General features: G+C 43.0%; 6 protein-coding genes and 1 pseudogene across 9 annotated transcripts in view; 3 read left to right on the forward strand and 4 right to left on the reverse strand.

Annotated features, from left to right (window-relative positions):
* LOC126564894 (immunoglobulin-binding protein 1) overlaps positions 1-20,291 on the reverse strand; it is a 526,173-nt gene that overhangs the window by 4,839 nt on the left and 501,043 nt on the right. The window lies entirely within an intron of this gene.
* Positions 576-2,859, reverse strand: LOC126560578 (serine protease gd-like; annotated as a pseudogene).
* On the forward strand, positions 3,009-5,233 carry LOC126560579 (zinc finger protein 431-like). The gene is made up of 2 exons (XM_050216537.1): positions 3,009-3,099; positions 3,204-5,233. Exons 1-2 carry the CDS (start codon positions 3,009-3,011, stop codon positions 5,231-5,233), a joined length of 2,121 nt encoding a protein of 706 aa, XP_050072494.1.
* LOC126565611 (guanine nucleotide exchange factor MSS4 homolog) lies at positions 5,958-6,410 on the reverse strand. Its single transcript, XM_050222804.1, has 2 exons — positions 6,273-6,410; positions 5,958-6,211 (listed from the first exon to the last, which is right to left on the reverse strand). Exons 1-2 carry the CDS (start codon positions 6,408-6,410, stop codon positions 5,963-5,965), a joined length of 387 nt encoding a protein of 128 aa, XP_050078761.1. The 3' UTR covers positions 5,958-5,962.
* LOC126565630 (SOSS complex subunit C homolog B-like) lies at positions 7,049-7,670 on the forward strand. The gene is made up of 3 exons (XM_050222826.1): positions 7,049-7,135; positions 7,233-7,387; positions 7,477-7,670. Exons 1-3 carry the CDS (start codon positions 7,108-7,110, stop codon positions 7,663-7,665), a joined length of 372 nt encoding a protein of 123 aa, XP_050078783.1. The 5' UTR covers positions 7,049-7,107; the 3' UTR covers positions 7,666-7,670.
* On the forward strand, positions 7,703-8,793 carry LOC126565903 (rRNA N6-adenosine-methyltransferase Mettl5-like). The gene is made up of 3 exons (XM_050223113.1): positions 7,703-7,966; positions 8,037-8,263; positions 8,646-8,793. Exons 1-3 carry the CDS (start codon positions 7,703-7,705, stop codon positions 8,791-8,793), a joined length of 639 nt encoding a protein of 212 aa, XP_050079070.1.
* The window catches only part of LOC126564438 (leupaxin), a 132,758-nt gene continuing 126,540 nt past the window's right edge, over positions 14,074-20,291 (reverse strand). For 3 of the 4 annotated variants that reach the window (XM_050221485.1, XM_050221484.1, XM_050221486.1), the window contains 2 exons: positions 19,989-20,219; positions 14,074-14,344 (listed from right to left, as the gene is read on the reverse strand). In XM_050221485.1, the coding sequence (XP_050077442.1) occupies positions 14,078-14,344; positions 19,989-20,219 (498 nt within the window). In that variant the 3' untranslated portion in view covers positions 14,074-14,077. Of the gene's footprint in view, positions 14,345-19,694; positions 19,824-19,988; positions 20,220-20,291 lie in introns of those variants that run through there. The other variant, XM_050221487.1, reaches the window with a different exon arrangement.

The following is a 20,291-nucleotide window of genomic DNA, read 5'->3' on the forward strand; positions in this document are numbered from 1 at the left end:
CATTACATTTGCCGAGAAAAATATCTTCCGTTGGTGGTTCGTTTGGTTTTGTTACATGGAGGTAATTTGCGTGTACTCTAAAACATTGTTAAAGTGAGTGTAAAACTTGTACAAAATTTTTTTTAGAATGTGTTTAATTTTTCTCGACCACTTATTAGAACATCAATTTTAGCGATCTCTTTCAGTTTTTGTTTTATTGTCCAAAAACAAGTATTCGTACAGTTAAGTTATGTTTAGAATCTGTTTCGGATTTGTTTGGAAGATCTTTGTATAAAATTTTCAAAGAAACAACAAACATATATTTTTATTACAGAAAGAAAATTATTTTCTGACCCCTTTTTAATCTTAGATTTGCTACTCCTAGCCTGGTATGCTCTCCTGCTAATTGAGATCAAAATTTGCTGCATCGAAATTTACCTCGTTTTGCGCTAATTGGTTGCTGGGTGCGACTAATACTAACAGGAGAGCATCGATGAGGTAACTGGTATCGTGCTTTAAATTTTTCTTCCTGCACTAGTATGTTCTCTTGTTACTCGAAATCAATTTTTGGTGCTAAAATTGATGCTGCGCTTGCCCTATACAAACGAGATCGGAATATTTTCCTCATCGGAAGGAGAAATGAATTTTGCTGCAAAATGAAATGCAAGTTGGAATTGGAAAAGTTTCTTTCTTCGTTACTTTCCGACCACAGACAGATAGGACGTACGATATCATCATAGACAATCGGCCGGTCGATCTTTAGTACGGCAATGTCTGAATCTGCCAGTCCCGTATCATCGTAGTAGTATTCTTCGTGTAGATAGATTTTCGTTACTTTGCGTTCTTGCAAATCAGCATCCAAGAAGTTGTCGATGTTGTACATGCCCGACACGGTCAAAAAATCGTTCGGTTTGCGCTCAACATCGCGCTTTACGAACATGCAGTGAGCAGCCGTCACCAGAAGCGTTGTTCTAATGATTGTACTGCCACAGATGTAGTTTGGTATGCTGGAAGTGCTTATCTCGAAGAGCGTTGCTGCCCACGGGAACTGCCCCTTTTGTGTTCGAGTTCCGTTGATCGATAGCAGATTAAAGTACTGAGACGGTTTTCTGCATCTAAAATTAGTAATTAAAAAACAAAAATATCTATCTTCTCGGTCATGTAAAAATTCCTTTCTTCAACTTACATGGCTTCTTCCGCTAATCTTTGGCCCTCTGATGAACGTACGGGTTGCTCAGGCGGTAAACTTTGCACTGGTTGAGGTCTTTCTGTAATTACCGGCTGGGATGTAACTACAGACACTACTGGCACCACAAGGGTTGGCAAAACTTCAGAACTAATGCGCCTTTCATGAGTCTTTGTCGACTAGGATTGTATGAAGTGGACGTTGCTGAGGGTTTTGCCATTTGCATTGCCGTTCGCTAAGGGTAGCTTCTGCGCTAGGAAGGCATGCTGGAGGTTGATGGTATTTTCCCCGGTTACTTTCTGCCTGGTACAGATCGTTTGACCATTCAAGCGAATTGCCATAACGTTCGGAATAACGTTTTTTAACAAAATATTAATACGATATTGTACTGGAAGTCGGTTTTCAATGTTGCGCAACGTTTGTTCGCTCGATTTTGCTAATGTTATAGATCCAACATTGTTCTGAAATGATAAAAATGTGTTAAACGTATGAGATTGATTGTAAAAAAACTCCGAATCGAACACAGATTGCCCTAGGCCAAAAAGCTAGAGCTTCCAGTCTTGGGATTTCTCAATTTCTATTCCGCTTAGCGAGTTCGAGAGGCTAAATACGCCACTGATGTCACATCAGCGTGGATGACGCGAACAAATTAGACATGCCTCCTAAAACTGGTTTTTCTCTCACTTTTTTGATCGAAGCCATTCATCAAATTGAAAGAAAAACCGGCTAAACCCATGCCTTTTAAATTTCTTATCTTCTTTTCTTTTCTTAGACCAGAACATCCTACAACTTAAAAATTTTCATTCTAACAGCGTACCACCATGAGCAATGAAGCCTGAAGGAATTCATACTTTTACCCTTACATATACACGTTTTAACATCTGCCCGATGAAACCCGTGACTTACATATTGCGGCTGTGGAAGTGAGTCGGTCTGATATCATAAAATTAGGGAAGAGACACAGAAAAATTTGATTGTTTTGGAATCTGGAACCGGTTTATGCAACGGTTTGTTTCTAAAAAATGATTGTTTGACGGTGGTTAGCAAGAATCTTTGTAATTAACCTGTGCTCCGGTGATACTGATCGTCAGATCAACGTTCAACTTGACTAGCTGACCAATGCTAATACTCCGCAGCTGGACGTATCCAACCCACTGGTTGGAGCCTGGCGAGAACTCATTCGTAAACACGTTCGGGCACGGTGACCACAGATTCTGACCCTGGACGGGGCCTCGCGTTATCGTACCGAACAGTACCAGTAGACAGACGAACGCAGTACATCGCGACGAACGTGTCGTTAACAGATCTACAGGGGTTCAGTTTGTCTATTCGACTTTTATTCCGGACCCGGATGAGATTTACACCCCGGTGTGTGATTGCTGTGTGAAGACAGGTGTCGCTTTCGTCTCACCACCGCACAGTTCTTTAAGAATTCAAACACGAACGACGAATTGGAATTTAGTTTTTATCTGTACACACAAATTTTGTCTATTATATTAAGAATTTTGCTTATGTCCAAGTATCCTGATAGTTAATTTTAACTGTTGTTACGAAATATATAAGCACACGTGCCGAAAGCGCAATAATTAACGAGTTTTTCAAATGTTCGTTGCAAAAATTCAAAATTGATCAAAATGCGCTCGCTGGCAACACTGTCAATGGGAGGTTGACATTTCCCAAATGCCAGACGCCATCGTCAACGTCAAGATCGATAGAAGTTGCGTCTTTTGCTGTGAATGTATTATGAAAAATAGTGTTTTCCTTCGGCTTGTGTGTTTTTAATATTATTTTGATACAGCAGTGTGCAAAGCGCATATAAAACGGCACACACTCGCTACACAGAATGGACGCATCGAAGCACAGTATCGGTACAAGGAGCGCGTCATCATCAGCCGAACGCAAAGAGCCAATTGACGTAAAGCTTCCCGCAGGAGGTAGGGCACGGTGTTTGATTGTTGATGCATATCTTACTATACCACCGATATTGTAAACCTTATCCAATTCCTTTCACACGCGCGCGCCTTTTCTTCCGTTGCAGTGTCTTCCGATGAGTTTTGTCGAATATGTTTGCTGAAAGCGCCCAACTTGAAACCCTTGCTGGAGCGTGTGGATGGTGTAATGATTCCGGAAATGCTGTACAAACTGTGCGGCCGCCAGATAGAGGTGCAGGAAGGATATCCGCGCAGTATCTGCCAGCGGTGCTTTTGTCAGTTGGATTGTGCGTTCCGGTTTCTGAACGAGTTCCAAAGGCAGGATGAACGGCTGCGTAGCTTCTATTGGAGTGGGACCGTCGCGCAGAAGCTGCAGGAATATCAATCCGAAGGAAGTGAAACAGTTGACAAACGGTTGGAGGAACTGATCGGCCGGCATGGTAAGCTATTCGACCGGCAGGAGCAGGAACCAGCGAAGGAGATGTGCAACAAACAGACCAACACATCGATCGTACAGCCAACGATGATCGATGCGAGTACGGCTACGGATAAGGAGAAATTTAATCTACAGCTCGTTAAAACGGAGGAAGACCCGGATGATGATGCACTGTTGGAGCATTACGTGATGGAGGAGGAAAACGACGATTCGTACCTCGATTACAACATCGATAGTATGGATTCAACGATGAAGGAGAAGCGGCAGCAGGTAGTGGAGATGAAGATAGACGTGCTACAGTCGGTGGAGGAAACGGATTCTTACATTGAGGTAAAATCCCGTAAAAGGAAGGTTTCGCAACAGTCCCGATATCTGTCCGAGTGTCGTAGAGAGGCGAGAGTGAAACAAGCGTCACCGGAAACGGCAGTGGAAGAAAGCATCCCAACCGATACGGACAATGATCCGGGCCAGGAAGAGCAGATAGTTTACGAAGAAACTGATCCGGAAGATGGTTCGACGGAGGAAACCAATGACGACACGTTTGACAAGCTTCGGTGTTACATTTGCGATACAACCGAATCAACGGAAGAACTGTTGGAGCAACATCTCGATATGCACAGCACGATGTTACCGTACGAATGTACCGTTTGCTTGGTGGACGGTGCAACGCCACGCCCGATCAAAACCGTCTCCTCGCTGCACAACCACTTCCGGTCACACTGCTTCCCGTACTGGTGCGATATTTGCAGCAAACGGTTCCTGCGCAAAATGCAGCTCGATAGACACAAACACTCACACAGCAACAATCTGTTTGTGTGTGACGAATGTGGCCGCGGGTTTACACACAAGAAAAGTTGGCAGAATCATATGAAACGCCATACAGCACTTCGGGCGGAAGTGTATAAATGTAGCACGTGTGGGAAAGCGTTCGGCAACAAGGCACGGTTGGAACGGCATATGCGCCTACACACTGGCGATAAGCCACACGGCTGTAAATATTGCGAGAAACGCTTTTACGACCGTCATCAACTGCAGCGCCACACGGAGAAACACTTCCGGGACATGGAGTGTCGGTGTGAGTATTGTGGTGAAACGTTCCAGGGCAGCAGGAAGCTCGATGCACACAAGAAGGAGAAACATCTGACCGGCAAAGAATTGGAAGAATTTCTATCTAAAGAAGCGACACGAACCAGCAAACGACAGGCTAATTTGAAGGATAGTCTCTGTCCGTACCCGAACTGTAACTATGTCGCCAAAACGTACGGCGCAATGTATGTACACAAACGCTCCAAACATCTGACCGGACATCAGTGTGAAATTTGTGACAAATCGTTCGCCTTCCTGAACCAGTACCAGGTGCACATGAAGCTGCACACGGGCGAAAAACCGTTTCAGTGTGAACTTTGTGGCCGCAGTTTTCGGCGTGGTTTTAGCTACCGGGAGCACATGGAGATGCACACTTCGGAAACGAACTACAACTGTCCGACGTGTAATAAAAGCTTCAAGCGGCCACGATACCTGCAGGCGCACATGCTGACACACACGTCGGTGCGCAAGTTTTCATGCGAAATCTGTGGCAACGCGTACAAGACGAATGGGGAGCTGAAGAAGCACAACAAGAACAAGCACGGGCTGGACATACTGGAGCAGGATGTGGTAATTGAAACGGAGGGGCAGTCGTTCATTGTTGAGTACGTTTAAATAAGTTTGCAGCGTTTGTGTAATGTGACACAAGAAGTCGCATTTGAATTGAGGATCGAGGATCAAACCTCCTACTACGACTAGACTGTTCAGTAATGTTTAAAATCAAGTCGCCGCAAGCAAGACTTGGGCTTAAGGCAGATCAAAACATGTTGTGGATTTTCTCCGAGGCAGGTTTGAATCAGAAGTTTGAAGGATTTAAATTAGAAAGCTAGCTTATCTGTAGATGTAGCAAACAATTATTAATAGAATAGTAAGAATACCACAAGATAGATCAAAATGAAACTTTTGTAGGCAATCTTATACGAAGCCGTCAGAACCGCACTCAAAGAATTTTGCTTTCTTTTCTTATGTGTTTGATGTATTTGAAATAAAAATTGTGTAAGGTAAATCCATCTTAAAGAGAATACAAAAAAATATGACAATAAATAGGACAGGAGTTTACGGCCATGATTAGGATAGGGTGTTAAAAACTCTTGCAACATGTTTTCGTGCTGCAAAGCTACTTGTGATTCCTCTTAGCAATTCGAATCTCCCTGGCTTTCGAATTCTTCTGATTCCTCCTATATATATTTTTTTTGCATCGTTAACTTCTAACCCATCTTTTAAATAACTGAGAGCCACAATAATTGAAACAGTGTAATTTATATGAAGAAAGTAGATATACAGAAACGTCAACAATATCTACCATTGTATGAGGTTTTTATTTGCGAATCAGTCCTCCACACCTCACACGTGCAGAACGCGTGCGAGAGCAATGTAGGATTTTTTCGTTTCCAAATCGTGATACCCAATCGGACCAACTTCACAATCCGCACAGGTTAAATATTTACGATTGTCAACCGTATTGCTAAAGCCAATGTTTTCGAACGTGTACATATCCTTCACCATCCAAAAGTCCTTCAACGTTTCAGCCGCATACCCTTCCTCCTTCTCCACCGCTGTTTGGCGTTTTTGCTTTGCCATTGGAAGGTTGAACTGAAAGAAAAAAGGAATCATGTTAAGATTATTCGCGTAACACTCCATTGCTAGGGCGTACCTCTGTACTGTCGAAATCACTGTTGGCCGGTTTTAGAATCAACGATCCACAATGAAGACACTTTACGTTCGTTTTGTTCTTGCCATCCTCGCCGATCAGTGTGGAATAGTCTGCCGGTGTTGGACTTTCGCTCGACATGTTGATGCGTTGTTATCGAGTAAAGTAAGCCTCTACAGTACAGAGTTTCTTTGCATAATAGATGGAAAAGTAATTAGCAAAAGGTATAAGTTTAACTTATTCACTGAACAGCACGCAGTAACGCGACAAATGGAATCGAAAACGTGTGCGAATAATGATTTTTCACGAGCAAAAATAAATGTAAACACTGTTGTTTTGTTGTTCGTTCGTTTGAAGCTGTCCCTGAGTGTGTGGGGAGGTAATTTTGTGTGTCAAAGGGGTAGGAATGCGAATGTGTTTCAAGTTGGGTTTGTTTTGCAGATTTGATTCTGGAGTTTAAAAAATCGTTGAAGTTAATTTCAACAAATTCAAACGATTTTTTAAATTAACGATGGAATTTCAATTTTAAATGTTCGTTAAACAATTTAAATTAGAGTTTGGATTTCTTGATATCAATTATATGAACCACTTGTCAAACAATATTCGAGATAAGCGGATTTCTTCGGTCCTAATTATCCGCTTTGATCGAGAACTAACTGCACCGTGACTTTTACACTGTTAACAGATAATGCTATGCTGTTGAGCTGGCCTGGCAAACCCTGTTATTACTTTCCTCATTGTAAACAACGGTACCCCCTGCAGTAGACGAATGTTTAGTGCTCATGCTAGTGAAATATCTGCGAGTTGATCTTCCCACCCGGCGTATGAACTAATTTTAATGGCTTTTCCGTCGTCTACTAACCAAGGTAAGGAACAGGAGCAGGAACAGGTTCGTTTGGCTTGATGTAATGCAACGTAATAATCCACCGTGGTCGCGGTGTTTGTGCCGGCTTGTTTTTGCAGACGTGACGAAAAAGATACTGGAAGACATCCAGATGAAAAAGCAGCTTCTGCAAAAAGGAGTGAATTCCCATCCGCCAGGCTTTGGCAACCTGTACAATACGTCGCTCGGTTTCGGCAGTCTATACACGCCCTCACCATTGTTTCAGCTACCAAAAGTACAGCAAGCTTTCAAGAATACAAGTGTACAGAGGGTTCCAACTCCGTGAGCTAAATATGTGTGTTTTTTTTTTAAATATATTTCCAGTACACTACGGCCGCCGGGCAGACGAACGAAACTAACCAGAGCATCTCGAAGGGCGCCTGGAGTCAGGCCATCAATCAATCGTTTGGTTTTTTCGTACCGCAGGACTCACTGTTTGGCAATAACATTCTTCCTGTACTACCACGGTACGACAATCCGTCGATCCATTACGCTAGTACGCCAAAATTTTGAGGGTAAAGAAACTTGAACGAATTTGGGCAACAGAACGATGGCATGCATTAAACTAAAACAGCTCGAACAACTACTACAAACTGTTGACGACTTTACGGCACCGAATGTTCGTCTTGAACAGTACCAGACACCGTCGCATATCGCGAGTCAGGCACTGTATGCGATTCAAACACAGTATGCGGATCTGGAAGGCCGACTAGTGCTGGATTTGGGCTGCGGTCCGGGTATGCTGAGCATCGGCTCGGCCTTGCTCGGTGCGAACTATGTTCTTGGGGTGGAGATCGATTCGAATGCGGCCGAGGTAAGGTAGGGACTCGCACTGCAAGATGATGGAACATACTAATCGCGCTTGTATCTTTTATCAAATCAAGGATTTTCGGAACAACTGCGATGAGTTTGAGCTGCAAAACGTCGAATGTTTGCAGGCGAATGTATTACAGCTGCCCGCACTTTGGCAAGAGAAACCATTGTTCGATACGGTGCTGCTCAATCCACCGTTCGGTACAAAGCAAAATAGTGGTATAGATGTTGCTTTCCTGAAGGTTGCCATTACGCTGGCTCGTGGTGCCGTTTACGCCATGCATAAATCGGCCACAAGGTACGATTATCTTGCCGGAAGCAACATAACGTCGTTGGTAAAAAATCGTCTACAGTACATAGCCCACCCAGCGAGCAAAATCATGCTTCTCACTACAGTGAGAAACATTAGCTCACTATAATGAGACTCACAATTTTCCTCGCTGAGTAGGAATTAAATCTCACTTCTCACTATAGTGAGAATCATGATTTTTCTTGCTGGGCATGCTTCTCACTACAGAGAGCAGACCTGGTGGTGGTTGCGAAAGCGCCGCCGTTCTGTTCCCGCCAGGATCGGAGTTCAAATGCCATCCGGGTCGATGATCGTTAAGCCAACAAAGAGTAAATCCATCTTGCAAAACTGATCTATTTCAATCGATTTTTTTTCTCACCTACCGTTACAGAGAGCACATAAAAAAGAAGGCACGTGAGTGGAAGGTTCGATCCAGTCTGATCGCGGAATTACGATACAATCTAGCACAGACGTACAAATTTCACAAACGGACGAGCGTGGATGTGGCAGTGGATTTGTGGCGCTTTGAAAAAGAATGACCAATAAACGAGCGTGTGTGCGCAGACGATGGCCAATATTTTAAGGTTAAGAGAGGAAAAATTAAACCTTTTTATTACTCAAGACTTTCTAACCGTATACGTGATCAGTCCGTCATCAGCCCAATAAACCATTGAATGCCCTAACAAGGTCTTTCTTAAGACTTTAAGCCAAGATGACGATTATTTAAGCAATTTGAATTTGTCCTTGATAGAAGCAGATGTAGTCTTACCGCAAGTTACCGCCGATTTTCCGCCGAAAAATCCTTTTTCGTAGAATAATTCGGCAAGTATGTTCCACAAAAAGATGCACGGCACAAAAACGCATCCTAAGGTATGCGGAACACCCCGATCGGCCTAAAACTGCGCGAATTATCGCCGATTTTCCGCCCAAAAACCCTTTTTTATAGAATAGCTCAACGGGTGGTGGAGGAAACATGGTGGAGTGTTTCACAAAAATATGCTCGGCTCAAAGCCGCATCCAACGGCATGCGTAACGCCACGATCGAACTAAAAATGAGCAAGTCATCGACGATTTTCCACGGGAATGCCGTTGTTTTCCGCTATAACTAGGCAGAGGCTGGAGGGATCGGGTTGGGGTGTTCAGCAAAAAGATGCGCGACTCAAAGACGCATCCAACGGTATGCCGGACGCTACGATCGGACGAAAACAGAGCGAGTCATCGACGATTTTCCACGGAAATGTCGTTGTTTTCCGCTATAACTAGGCAGAGGCTGGAGAGATCGGGTTGGGGTGTTCTGCAAAAAGATGCGCGGCCTCAAGACGCATCCAACGGTATGCCTGACGCCACGAACGAACTAAAAATGAGCGAGTCATCGCCGATTTTCCACGGGAATGTCATTGTTTTCCGCTATAACTGGGCAGAAGCTGGAGGGATCGGGTTGGGGTGTTGAGCAAAAAAATGCGCGGCCTCAAGACGCATCTAACGGTATGCCTGACGTCACGATCGGACTGAAAATGAGCGAGTCATCGACGGAATGCCATTGTTTTTCGCAATAACTGGGCAGGGGGTGGATGGATTGCCATTGTTTTTCGCAATAACTGTTCAGGGGGTGGATGGATCGGGTTGGGGTGTTGAGCAAAAAGATGCACGGCCTCAAGACGCACCCAACGGGATGCCTGACGCCACGATCGAACTAAAAATGAGCGAGTCATCGCCGATTTTCCACGGGAATGTCGTTGTTTTCCGCTATAACTGGGCAGAGGCTGAAGGGATCGGGTTTGGGTGTTCAGCAAAAAGTTGCGCGGCCTCAAGACGCATCCAACGGTACGCAGGACGCCAGGATCGGACCAACAATGAACGATTTATCGCCGATTTTCCACGGGAATGCTGTTATTTTCCTCAATAACTTGGTGGGGGGTGGACGGATCGGGTTGGGGTGTCGTGCAAAAAGATGGGTGGTCCAAAGACGCATCCAACGGTATGCCAAACGTCCCGATCGGACCAAGAATGAAGGAGTTTTCCACAGGAAGCTGTTATTTTCCGCAACAACTTGGCGGGGGGAAGACGGACCGGGTTGGGGTGTTCCGCCAAAAGATGCGCGACTCAAAGATGCATCCAACGGTATGCCGGACGCTACGATCGTAACAAGAATGAACGAGTTTTCCATGGGAATGCTTTTATTATCCGTAATAACTTAACGAGGGGAGGACGGACCGGGTTGGGGTGTTCTGTAAAAAAATGGATGGTCTCAAGACGCATCCAACGGTATGCCCAGCGTTCCGATCGGAGCAGGAGTGACCGAGATATCGCTGATTTTCCACGGGAATGCCGCTGGCAGAATTTCCCCCAGGTTTTCTAAAATCCCCCTTAGTTCCCTTTTATAATGAAAAACACGTTGTGGAGGACTTTTTAAAATAAATTTTAAGAAAGAAATTAAAATGAGACTGACAAACTTAAAATGAAAAGACAAATTTAAAACGGAACGGAAAAATATTTGTCTTGAAGGAAAGAAATTATTTTCTGGTCACTTTTAAAATTTCCATTTGCTACCTCTTCGCCTGGTATGCTCTCCTGTTACTCCTGGTCAAATTTTGCCGCATCGAAATCTACAAAAATCTGGCACAAAAATCCGAATCCGGCAAAATTTGACCAGGAGTAACAGGAGAGCATACCAGGCGAAGAGGTAGCAAATGGAAATTTTAAAAGTGGTCAGAAATTTTTTTTCTTTCCGACATGACAAATATTTTTTCACTCAATTTAAGAGTGTTTTCCCAATTTTATGATATTCATCATCAATTTTATTTCTTTCTTAAAATTACTTTAAAAAAGACATAACGTGTTTGCTAATGAAACTAAGGGGTATTTTCCAAAAATTGCCGGAAAATTCCCCCAGCAGCATTCCCGTGGAAAATCGGCGATAACTCGATCATTCCTGGTCCGATCGGAACGCCCGGCATACCGCTGGAAGCATCTTTGGACCTCTCATCTTTTTGCAGAACACCCCAACCCGATCCATCCACACCCCGCCAAGTTATTGTGGAAAATAACAGCATTCCCGTGGAAAATCGGCGATAACTCGTTCATTCTTGATCCGATCCTGGCGTTCGGTACACCGCTGGGTGGGTCTTTGAGTCGCGACTCTTTTTGCTGAACCCCCCAACCCGATCCATCCATCCCCCGCCAAGTTATTGTAGAAAACAACAGCATTCCCGTGGAAAATCGGCGATAACTCGTTCATTGTTGGTCCGATCGGGACGCTCGGCATACCGTTGGATGCATCTTGAGGCCGCGCATCTTTTTGTCGGACATTCCAACCTGAACCCCTTTACCCCCACCCAGTTATTATGAAAAATTCCTCTTTTTGTGGAATAATTGGGCGGGGGTGGATCAACTAGCTACAAAGTGATTAACCAAACCTTAGTACCAATGTATTTACTCTAAACATTATCAATAAAGAAAGAAGGAAAAATTTGGACCTAAAGTTTGATTTCAAGTAACAGGAGAACGTACCAGTCAGGAGGAAGCAATTTGCCGAAAAACATCGAATTTTGCTCAGCTGGTGCTTCTAAATTATAGCTCGCTAAAGCTTTCTATAACTGTTAAGCAAGTTGCATATTGACAGGCGGAAAAAGCTTCACTATAAAAGCTTTTGAAATATTTCGAATAAATTTGAAATTTTGAATTTGGGAAATTTTGCCACAGTACCAGCTACCTCCTCGAATGCATGCTCTCCTGTTACTCCTGGTCAAATTTTGCCGGATTCGGATTTTTGTGCCAGATTTTTGTAGATTTCGATGCGGCAAAATTTGACCAGGAGTAACAGGAGAGCATACCAGGCGAAGAGGCAGCAAATGAAAATTTTAAAAGTGGTCAGAAAATTATTTCCTTTCCGACATGACAAATATTTTTTCACTCAATTTAAGAGTGTTTTCCCAATTTTTTGATATTCATCCTCAATTTTATTTCTTTCTTTTAAAAAATTAAAAAAAGACCACCACAACGTGTTTCTTAATATAAAAGGCCACTTAAGGAATTTTTTCAGAAATTCCCGTGAAATTCTGCCATCAGCATTCCCGTGGAAAATCGGCGATAACTCGGTGTTTCCTGGTCCGATCCTGGCGTCCGGCATACCGTTGGCCGTACCGTTTTTGCGGAACCCCTCACCGCGATTCCTCCAACCTCCGCCCAGTTATTCCACAAAAAAGAGGTTTTCTGTGGAAAATCGGCGATAACTCGTTCAATTTCAGTCCGATCGGGGTGTTGCGCTTATCGTTGGATGCGTCTTTGAATCGCGAATCTTTTTGTCGAACATCCCAACCCGAATCCTCCAACTCCTTGCCCAGCTATTCCACGAAGAAAGGGGTTTTCTGTGAAAAAATCGACGATAATTCGCTCTGTCTGAGTCCGATCGGGGTGTGCAGGATTTGTGGAACACCTCGTGCCGATCCCTCCACCACAGTTTTCCTCCAATTTTTTTTTTTGTATTTAGTCAGTGTAGGGAAAGCTAGTTATAAATCCAATTACATGGCTTCACAAGGGTCAGCAAAAGTCGAAAACTTACCGAACCTAGATTCAATGTGATAGAGAGCCCCCAATTTCCGCTCCGCTAAGGGCTCCCCAGAACGGCTAAATCCGCCACTGGATCTACAAACTTTGTACTATATTTTCCGTTTTCTCCAATCCACTCGAGTTTCCAGCACACGGTTTATTTGTACGACCAAAAGTTCAGAATTTTATTGGCATGTTACAATGATTTAGTTCAAACGAATTTCCGTTCCTTCCCTACTTCCCGTCAACCATTACCACATCGATACTCCTGATTCGGTTGGGAAAGAAGGAGTAGTAGTGAATGGCAAGCAAAGTTGTGCAAAGTTGTATATATCGTGTTAACATGTGGTGTCGCACACTAAACGGGGAGTTTTTTTGTTGTTGTTGTTGCGTATCATTAATTAGAACATTGACTATTTATTACTCCTGGTATTGGCAATGCTAGGTTTTCTTCTGTTTTTTTTGTTGTATTTATAACGATAGAGTTAGGAAACTTTGTAACGCGTTTCAACACAAACTTAAGAAGATACGCTCCAGTACGATCGAGTCCGTGCAACAGGGTTAATATAATACGGTTTTTTTTTTTAATACGCACGCAGTGGACAGATTATACTTTCCCTTGTTCGGGTTTTTTTATATGCCGTCTGTGTAAGCTTCTCGGTTGATACTTTTGTGCATATACTCTAAAAGACAGCAGGCAAACGATATTGTACCGTAAACCGTTTTCTATTCGAATTGCAGCCTTCTTGCTTGTTCAACAAAAAACGGACGATAAACCCGGTTACATATGCAATGCATAATTATCATTTTGTCGGTTAGTTTAAACTTTAACACACACTTTTTTTTTTGTTTTCCAAATTTTGTTTCGAAGGTGGGCTGCGCACGCTGTTTGGTCAATCGGTAATCAAAAGGACAGTAAACCTGTGATTCGTTTTATCGCTTATCGAATCATGATTCAAATACTAATTGACACACTAATCGCTACCAAATCTATTTTACAGGACTGAGTCTGTGTGTGTGTGTTTTGTTTTTCTTTGTCAAAAAACGTGAATAGCAGAAATTGTAAATGTAATTAAAAATAAAAAAACATATATACCTCAAAGCTCAAAGCTAGAGCTAGATTCGCGTTACAATTTGAAAGATCCGGAAGACAGTTGAATTGCACGTATAGTTGGTGCAACAAAAAAAAAATCAGCACAAAAAGAAAGGCGAAAGAACCACATACACATCCTGGTCTAGCAGCGCTTCCTAAAGTCCTAATGCCCTCCCTCCCTTCTAACCAAATAACTTATCGAAGCACTGATGACAGTACGGCTTATCGTTCTGCTCCTTGAAGGTGCCCTTGTTCAGCTGCTTCAGGCAGAAGGCGCACACGAAATGCTCCGGGTGGAATTTCTTAAACATTGCCGTAATGCAACGGCCGGTAATTGGTTTGGAGCAACCGGCACAGAGCGATCCTCGCTTTGCGTGATAGTGCGTCTCACAGTACGGCAGTCCCTCGTGGTCGAAGAACGAACCACCGTGGAACGGTTCGCGACAATCCTGGGAAAGAAAAGGGGAAGAGAGCACACGAATTATTATTAATGAAGCGAACCATTGAAGAACTCGTTATATGCTAATTTTTTAAACCGGCCTTTTAATAGACCGTTGAAGTTATTGGCAGTTCTAGATGGTGGCAAGCGATTGTACTTTGTTGCAAGATTTTCCTCTCTTGCTGCGTATTTGTTTCTGGTAGATGAAGTACTGATTAAGACCATTTGTCAACAATGTGAAGAAAAGTTTGGGGTTTTTTAATGTTGAATAATATTACACTATGAAAATGTGTTTAAGAAATACGTTGCCAAACCATTCTAAAGGATAAAAAGAAGAAAACTTGCTTGATTTTTAGGCGACAAACTACGACATGAGACGTAGAACTTCCCTTTAGAATTCCATTTTTTTAGATTAAAGTTTAGATGAGTCATGTCCAAACTTGTAGCGAATATCTTGTCTAAAAACTTAACAATAGTGGTAAATTAAGTCTGGATAAAAAAGAGACGAAAGATACACGTACCCTTGTAGGGTATGTGTACAATAAGAAAACCTCTCAGAAGACAAGTCTTTGACAGGAGACCGCTTCGATGGCAAGATATCTAGCTAGCTAGGTATTTTGGTAGTTGGAGACCCGAAGTTCTTGAGACAATAAGGTCTCTTCGTATACCAAAAGCAGCGTAAATAGAGATCTCTTATATCATTATTTTCTAGGTAGATAGGTCTAGGGCGACAATGATGTCCTTGTTAAGGCGATGTCGCCTTCGAGACGAGACCTCCTTGCAATTATGTCCCTTTGATAGTCCTTTGAAGCATTTAGATGGTTGAAACTCCAAAGTTCTTGAGATCTTTGTTGTCCAAATCCATCGGAAGTAGAGACCTAGTGACGAGATATCATTATTCTGAAGGTAAATATGTATAAGGCAGCAATGATGTCCTTGTTAAGAAACCTATAGATCCTTGGAGGCTGTTGTAACCTCGATTGAAGTTTTTAAAAACTTTTCGTGTGTGCTCTCTGTTTGCTAATTTGTTTAGACTGTCTTACAAATATTCAAATGGAATGGGGTTCAAATTCTATCCGGAAGTTCCGTCCCACCGTAGTGTGGACTGACCATCCAATTGCGTGGTATCGGCAAGTCTTGTAAGCCATTCGATGGCAGACTTGGGATTATAGTACAAATAAAAATTTGAACAGTTAATTATAAAAATCTTAAGCTAACGGTAACCTAATCACACTTGTCTGTAATGTCTTTAAAGTTGATCTTGATCTGTACATTGACATTTGACCTTCCAGTCAAGGAGAACGAAAATGTCACTAGGTTAACGTATCTGACCCCACCGTATGCTCTAATGGTGAGAAATATTGCGTCCGTTCGCTTTCCCTTGGACTAACGCTACCGAACGTTGCTTGCTAGCCTTCTGGATCAACTCACAGAATGAAAATGATGAATGTTCCAAATGTGAGAACACAAAAAAACCTCCAATCTCCCAAAGTGTACACAAAATGAGGACTTTGGTGAACTTGTGTGTCTAAGTGGAACGTTTACACTTGTTCCAAGCAGCAGGAACCCTCTAGTGCCAAATGAAGTGAATGAGTGAGAATGAAAACAATTTCTTTTACTCGTCTATAAATACATCTCCTCTGCAGAAGCCAAGGTAGATGTTGCTCTGTTCCTAAACTACACTCACACATCCATCTTCCATGCGTCGCTCTAATTTACGGCTCTCTAATAACGGATCGTGAACCGAGTGGGAGGAAAGAAAATTTTCCGCTCCCAAACACAACCATAAACTCGGGCCCGACCCAAACCAAACCACTGTACCAGTTCCGGACAAAATCTGGTTTCCGTCCGCCGGTAGACGTGTGTAAGTGTGTGTGTGTGTGTGTGTGTTTTCGTTTGGACACACTTCAAAAGTCGGAAGTTGTCAACACCGAGATCTTTTGCTTCAAAGTGATCCCTAGTGGGTGGGTGGGCGTCCTGCTACAAACTGGCAACTGTATTTTTAGGACCTACCACCCTCATTGCTAGGGGTTTACTTGGAACTGCTGAACGGTGCCAAACTAGTGTCGAGATCAATAGAAAAATTGTCCATATGTGCTTGGTTTTTGCTGCCGTGAGTGCGCAATTTAGCTTTTGCGGGATTGATGTTTGATGGTCAGGTCATAGTTTTGTTTGTACTTGTACTAGTTTTCAGCAATTGCTATGGTCGCGTTTGTTTCCATTTCACGTTTAATTGTTTTTCAGTTGTATTTAGCCTAGTGCTGCTATTTCTGCAGACCATTCCATAAAATTCTTCACAATTTGATTGGTTACTTTTCGAAGATGAATTCAGCCAAAAGAGGGGCTTCAAGATGCTCAAAGAAAAAAGCAATATTCCCTGGGAGAAGCAAAGAGCCGCACTAAGTCTTGTTAAATGCTTTTTGGATTTAATCTTTTCGGGATTGTATGATCATCGTCATCGATCGTCGTCTGAAAGAAACCATTGGTCATCCCAAGTCATGGGAAACAATTTCATCTTTAACGCACTTTATCGCTCAACAATGATGATCACCGAAAGGTCGGCATAATCACCGAGTTTTGAAGACTATTTGAAGATCATTTCAAGAACTAATGTTCCTTAATGTGCACTAATGTGCTCTAAATAAACGAGTGTTACATTATAACAACGGCACATAATTTCAAAATAGCTTCATCGGACTCGATGGAAAATTTCCGAAAAACTCATCGTATTTTTTTAAGTAGAGTTAAGTAAAACGAAAACGATAAATAAACTACCACAGTTAAACATTAATGAATTTGATTTTGCCATTTATCCAGAAAGTATGATTCCAAACTTTTGCAGCTTCTTCCTGTGTAGACTTTTGGTTGTTCTAAGGACACTCAGTCACTGTTCAGCCTTCACTATAGCATGATTGCCTCTCTTTGAACAGCGACTCGTCTGTCGACAAGGTTTCACAGCGAAAAAGTTGCCAAAATGTTCAAATCATCGGGGCTCTCCGTCAGTTTTCCCAGTGTTTACAGAGACTACTTTTCAGTGTGCAAAATCTGTCCACTGTTAGTCGTTTGAGTCTATCTCCCCAAAGAAAAAGTTGAGCAGAATGTGTTCATGTCTGTATTTACAACTTCTTTGCTCAAGGATATAATTTATAGGATGAAAACATCTTCAACAAATCATAAATATTTGGTGGTGTTGGCTATAGCTGCTGCGAATCAATCCTCTGCACTTTCATTGTTTTAATGAACACGTGGAAGGAAGGTGGTACATTCTGTAGTATACAATTTTCCTTTCTTCATGTGGTCTGCGTTCTCAGTCTGGTAAAAATAAGTAGAATAGTAAGAACTTAAAGTTAGATGGTCAAAATAAAAATAAAATAAAATAAATTGGTCACCAAATAATCATGCCAGCAGCCCAGGATACAGAACCGTCTTAAAGCGTAATTGTTTGATCATTGGTTCAATCTCATTCACAATTCTTCATGTAAGGTGTGAAATCTGATTAAACATCACACACATCAGCCCCTCAGTTGCAATTACAATTGAGTGTATGGATGGGCATAGAATGTAGACGAAAACAGCAGTATTTCATGTGATAACAACACATGCTCACAAGAGTTCAGTTCCGGCTGGTCTAATTGTTCGTATCACTTTCGTTTTACTGATGCTAAAATGCGGCTTGTTCCAAGTGATGACATAATTGGAGTTGATGTCTTATCATGTCTTTGTCGTGCGTTCAAAGCCGAAGGCAAAGTCTCCAAAATTAGACCATCTACTGAATATGGGAGCTGTCACAATGTGAGAGGTCTCATCTGATCGTTCAACAGCGAATAATAATTAGAACGCCATTACTCACTGCCCGCTTTCAGTCCAGAGATTGGTCCATGTACTATTCCGTGAGCGTATTACATCATTCCCGTCTGGAATCTAATACCGTGTAAGGGTGTGACAGAGTTCTAGCTAGCAAGCAACTCTCTTTCTGTCTCTCTAAGTCTTGGAGTCGATACGACCAGTGTAAACAAAACAGTCCCGTCGATGGAGACGTCTGGTGGCTCGTACAGTTCTATTCATCACCAGGAATAAATGCGTCCTGCCCGTTCTCATGGGTGGGTGTGTTCGTACTTGTCTAGGGCATGTTCATGACGTCACCCCCTGTACAGGATGAGCTCATCCGTTCTGGGTGACCAAAAACCAAAACAAACGAAAAAAAAGTGCCATACGCACGCGAGCGAAACTCAAAGTCTCAAGGCCGCTGGCAACAAAGCGCGATACAAACGCGCTTCGTGAAAGTCTAGTTTGATAGTATTTTGTTGTGGTTTTTTTTTGTTTTTTTTGTGTATTTGTTTTGTTTATTATCGTCTTGTTTTTATCGCTCTTTATTTACAATATACATTTAACATTATATTAGAATGAAAAGAGAACAAAAAACGGTATAAATGGTGGCGCTTGTAAGATCGTTTACGAAAAGCCTTGCGTTTGTGTTAAGCTAAAGTCGTCAGGTAAGCCAGGTTTTTCTTTCAAGTGTAGTCGAAACGTTTATGGTCAGTTCGATGGTCGCATACCACCCCCCGTACACATCATCCAAATTTTTTAGATGGTGCTCCGGGGGCGTCGTTCTGTCTACGGACGCGCCATTTGTCTTGTCATGTAGTTAGAACCCTTTTTCTCTCTTCTCTGCCACGTGTGTAAATAATATTAAGGTAAACAGAGGGAGGGCTCGCATCAAGGAAAAGACTAGAAACACGACCTTCACAAAAATGCTCTACAAGGGTGAGATTATTGATAGGATGGCACTGTAGCGTTGCGTGAGGTGTGACACGTTTCGCCGGGCTGAAAATAGTTGCAAACTTGTTGCCGCGATGAGGATGATGATGATACTGTCCCCCGTGTTGTGTAGGGGAAAAAAATCAGAACAAAAATAATGTAGGTCATCTCGGGTCTTCAGCATCGCAGGACGGATGATTCCCGGTGGCCGACAGGCGGTAAGGTGGCGTTGGTCGATTGATTTACACGCGAGAACGAAGAAGCACGGGTCGGTCGGGAGTTGCCGAGGCATGGACGACGACGGTCGGTGTCCTCCGGGTTTGTGTTGATGGAGTTTCGACCCGGCACTAATCAAACGGCCGATCCCGCAGGGTGTAACGAGAGGCAAAAATTCTATTTTTAAACTCCGATGCCAATCATCACCAGATCACCATCGGCCACTTCTTAACCGGATATTGCATCATTTCGCTCGCGAGCGTTGTGATCAGTGCAACAACGCGCCCGCTTCCGCTCTTCTAGTGTTCCGTGCGGTAAATCCAATCGACCAACGGACACGCATTAGTCCACCGACCACCGAAAAGTGCCAAATAGGGGAGGGGCCGAGAGCGTGCGATGCTTCACTATTGCTAGTCGCTTATTTACTCGTCCTCATCAGCGCCAACACACCCGGGACAGACGGGTTTGCCTTCCATCGCGTAGAATGACTTGCCGGTGACCGGTTTGGAGCAGTCCTATAAATAAAATCGATTACTACTGATCTACGAACATGCTACCAGAGGAGGAAAAATATTTATATATGCTGGAACAGATAACTCTTACTTTTGGGAAGGAAACAAACAGGAAAGAAAAAACTAAGAGCCCATTAAAAACTACCACAGTCGAGACCTGGAACTTACCCGACAAACGAAACAATCCGGATGCCATTGGCTGTTCAGGGCGGAGATGTAGTTCTCCATGATGGCCCGGTTGCAGCCGTTACACTTCGGGGCGAACATGTCGAAGTAGTCGTTGCGGCAGTACGGTTTACCGTCGCGCTCGTGGAATCCATCCTCGCCAAACTGTTGGCCACACTGGGCACAGAAGAAGTGCTCCGTGTGCCACGTTTTCTCGAGCGCCGTTACACATTTCTAGTGGAGAAAGAAAGTAAACCCCCGCAGAAAATTGTTATCAAAAGTTTAGACTGCACTTTTTCTGCTCCA

This window comes from Anopheles maculipalpis, chromosome 3RL, assembly GCF_943734695.1.
Source record: "Anopheles maculipalpis chromosome 3RL, idAnoMacuDA_375_x, whole genome shotgun sequence".
Lineage (NCBI taxonomy): Eukaryota > Metazoa > Arthropoda > Insecta > Diptera > Culicidae > Anopheles > Anopheles maculipalpis.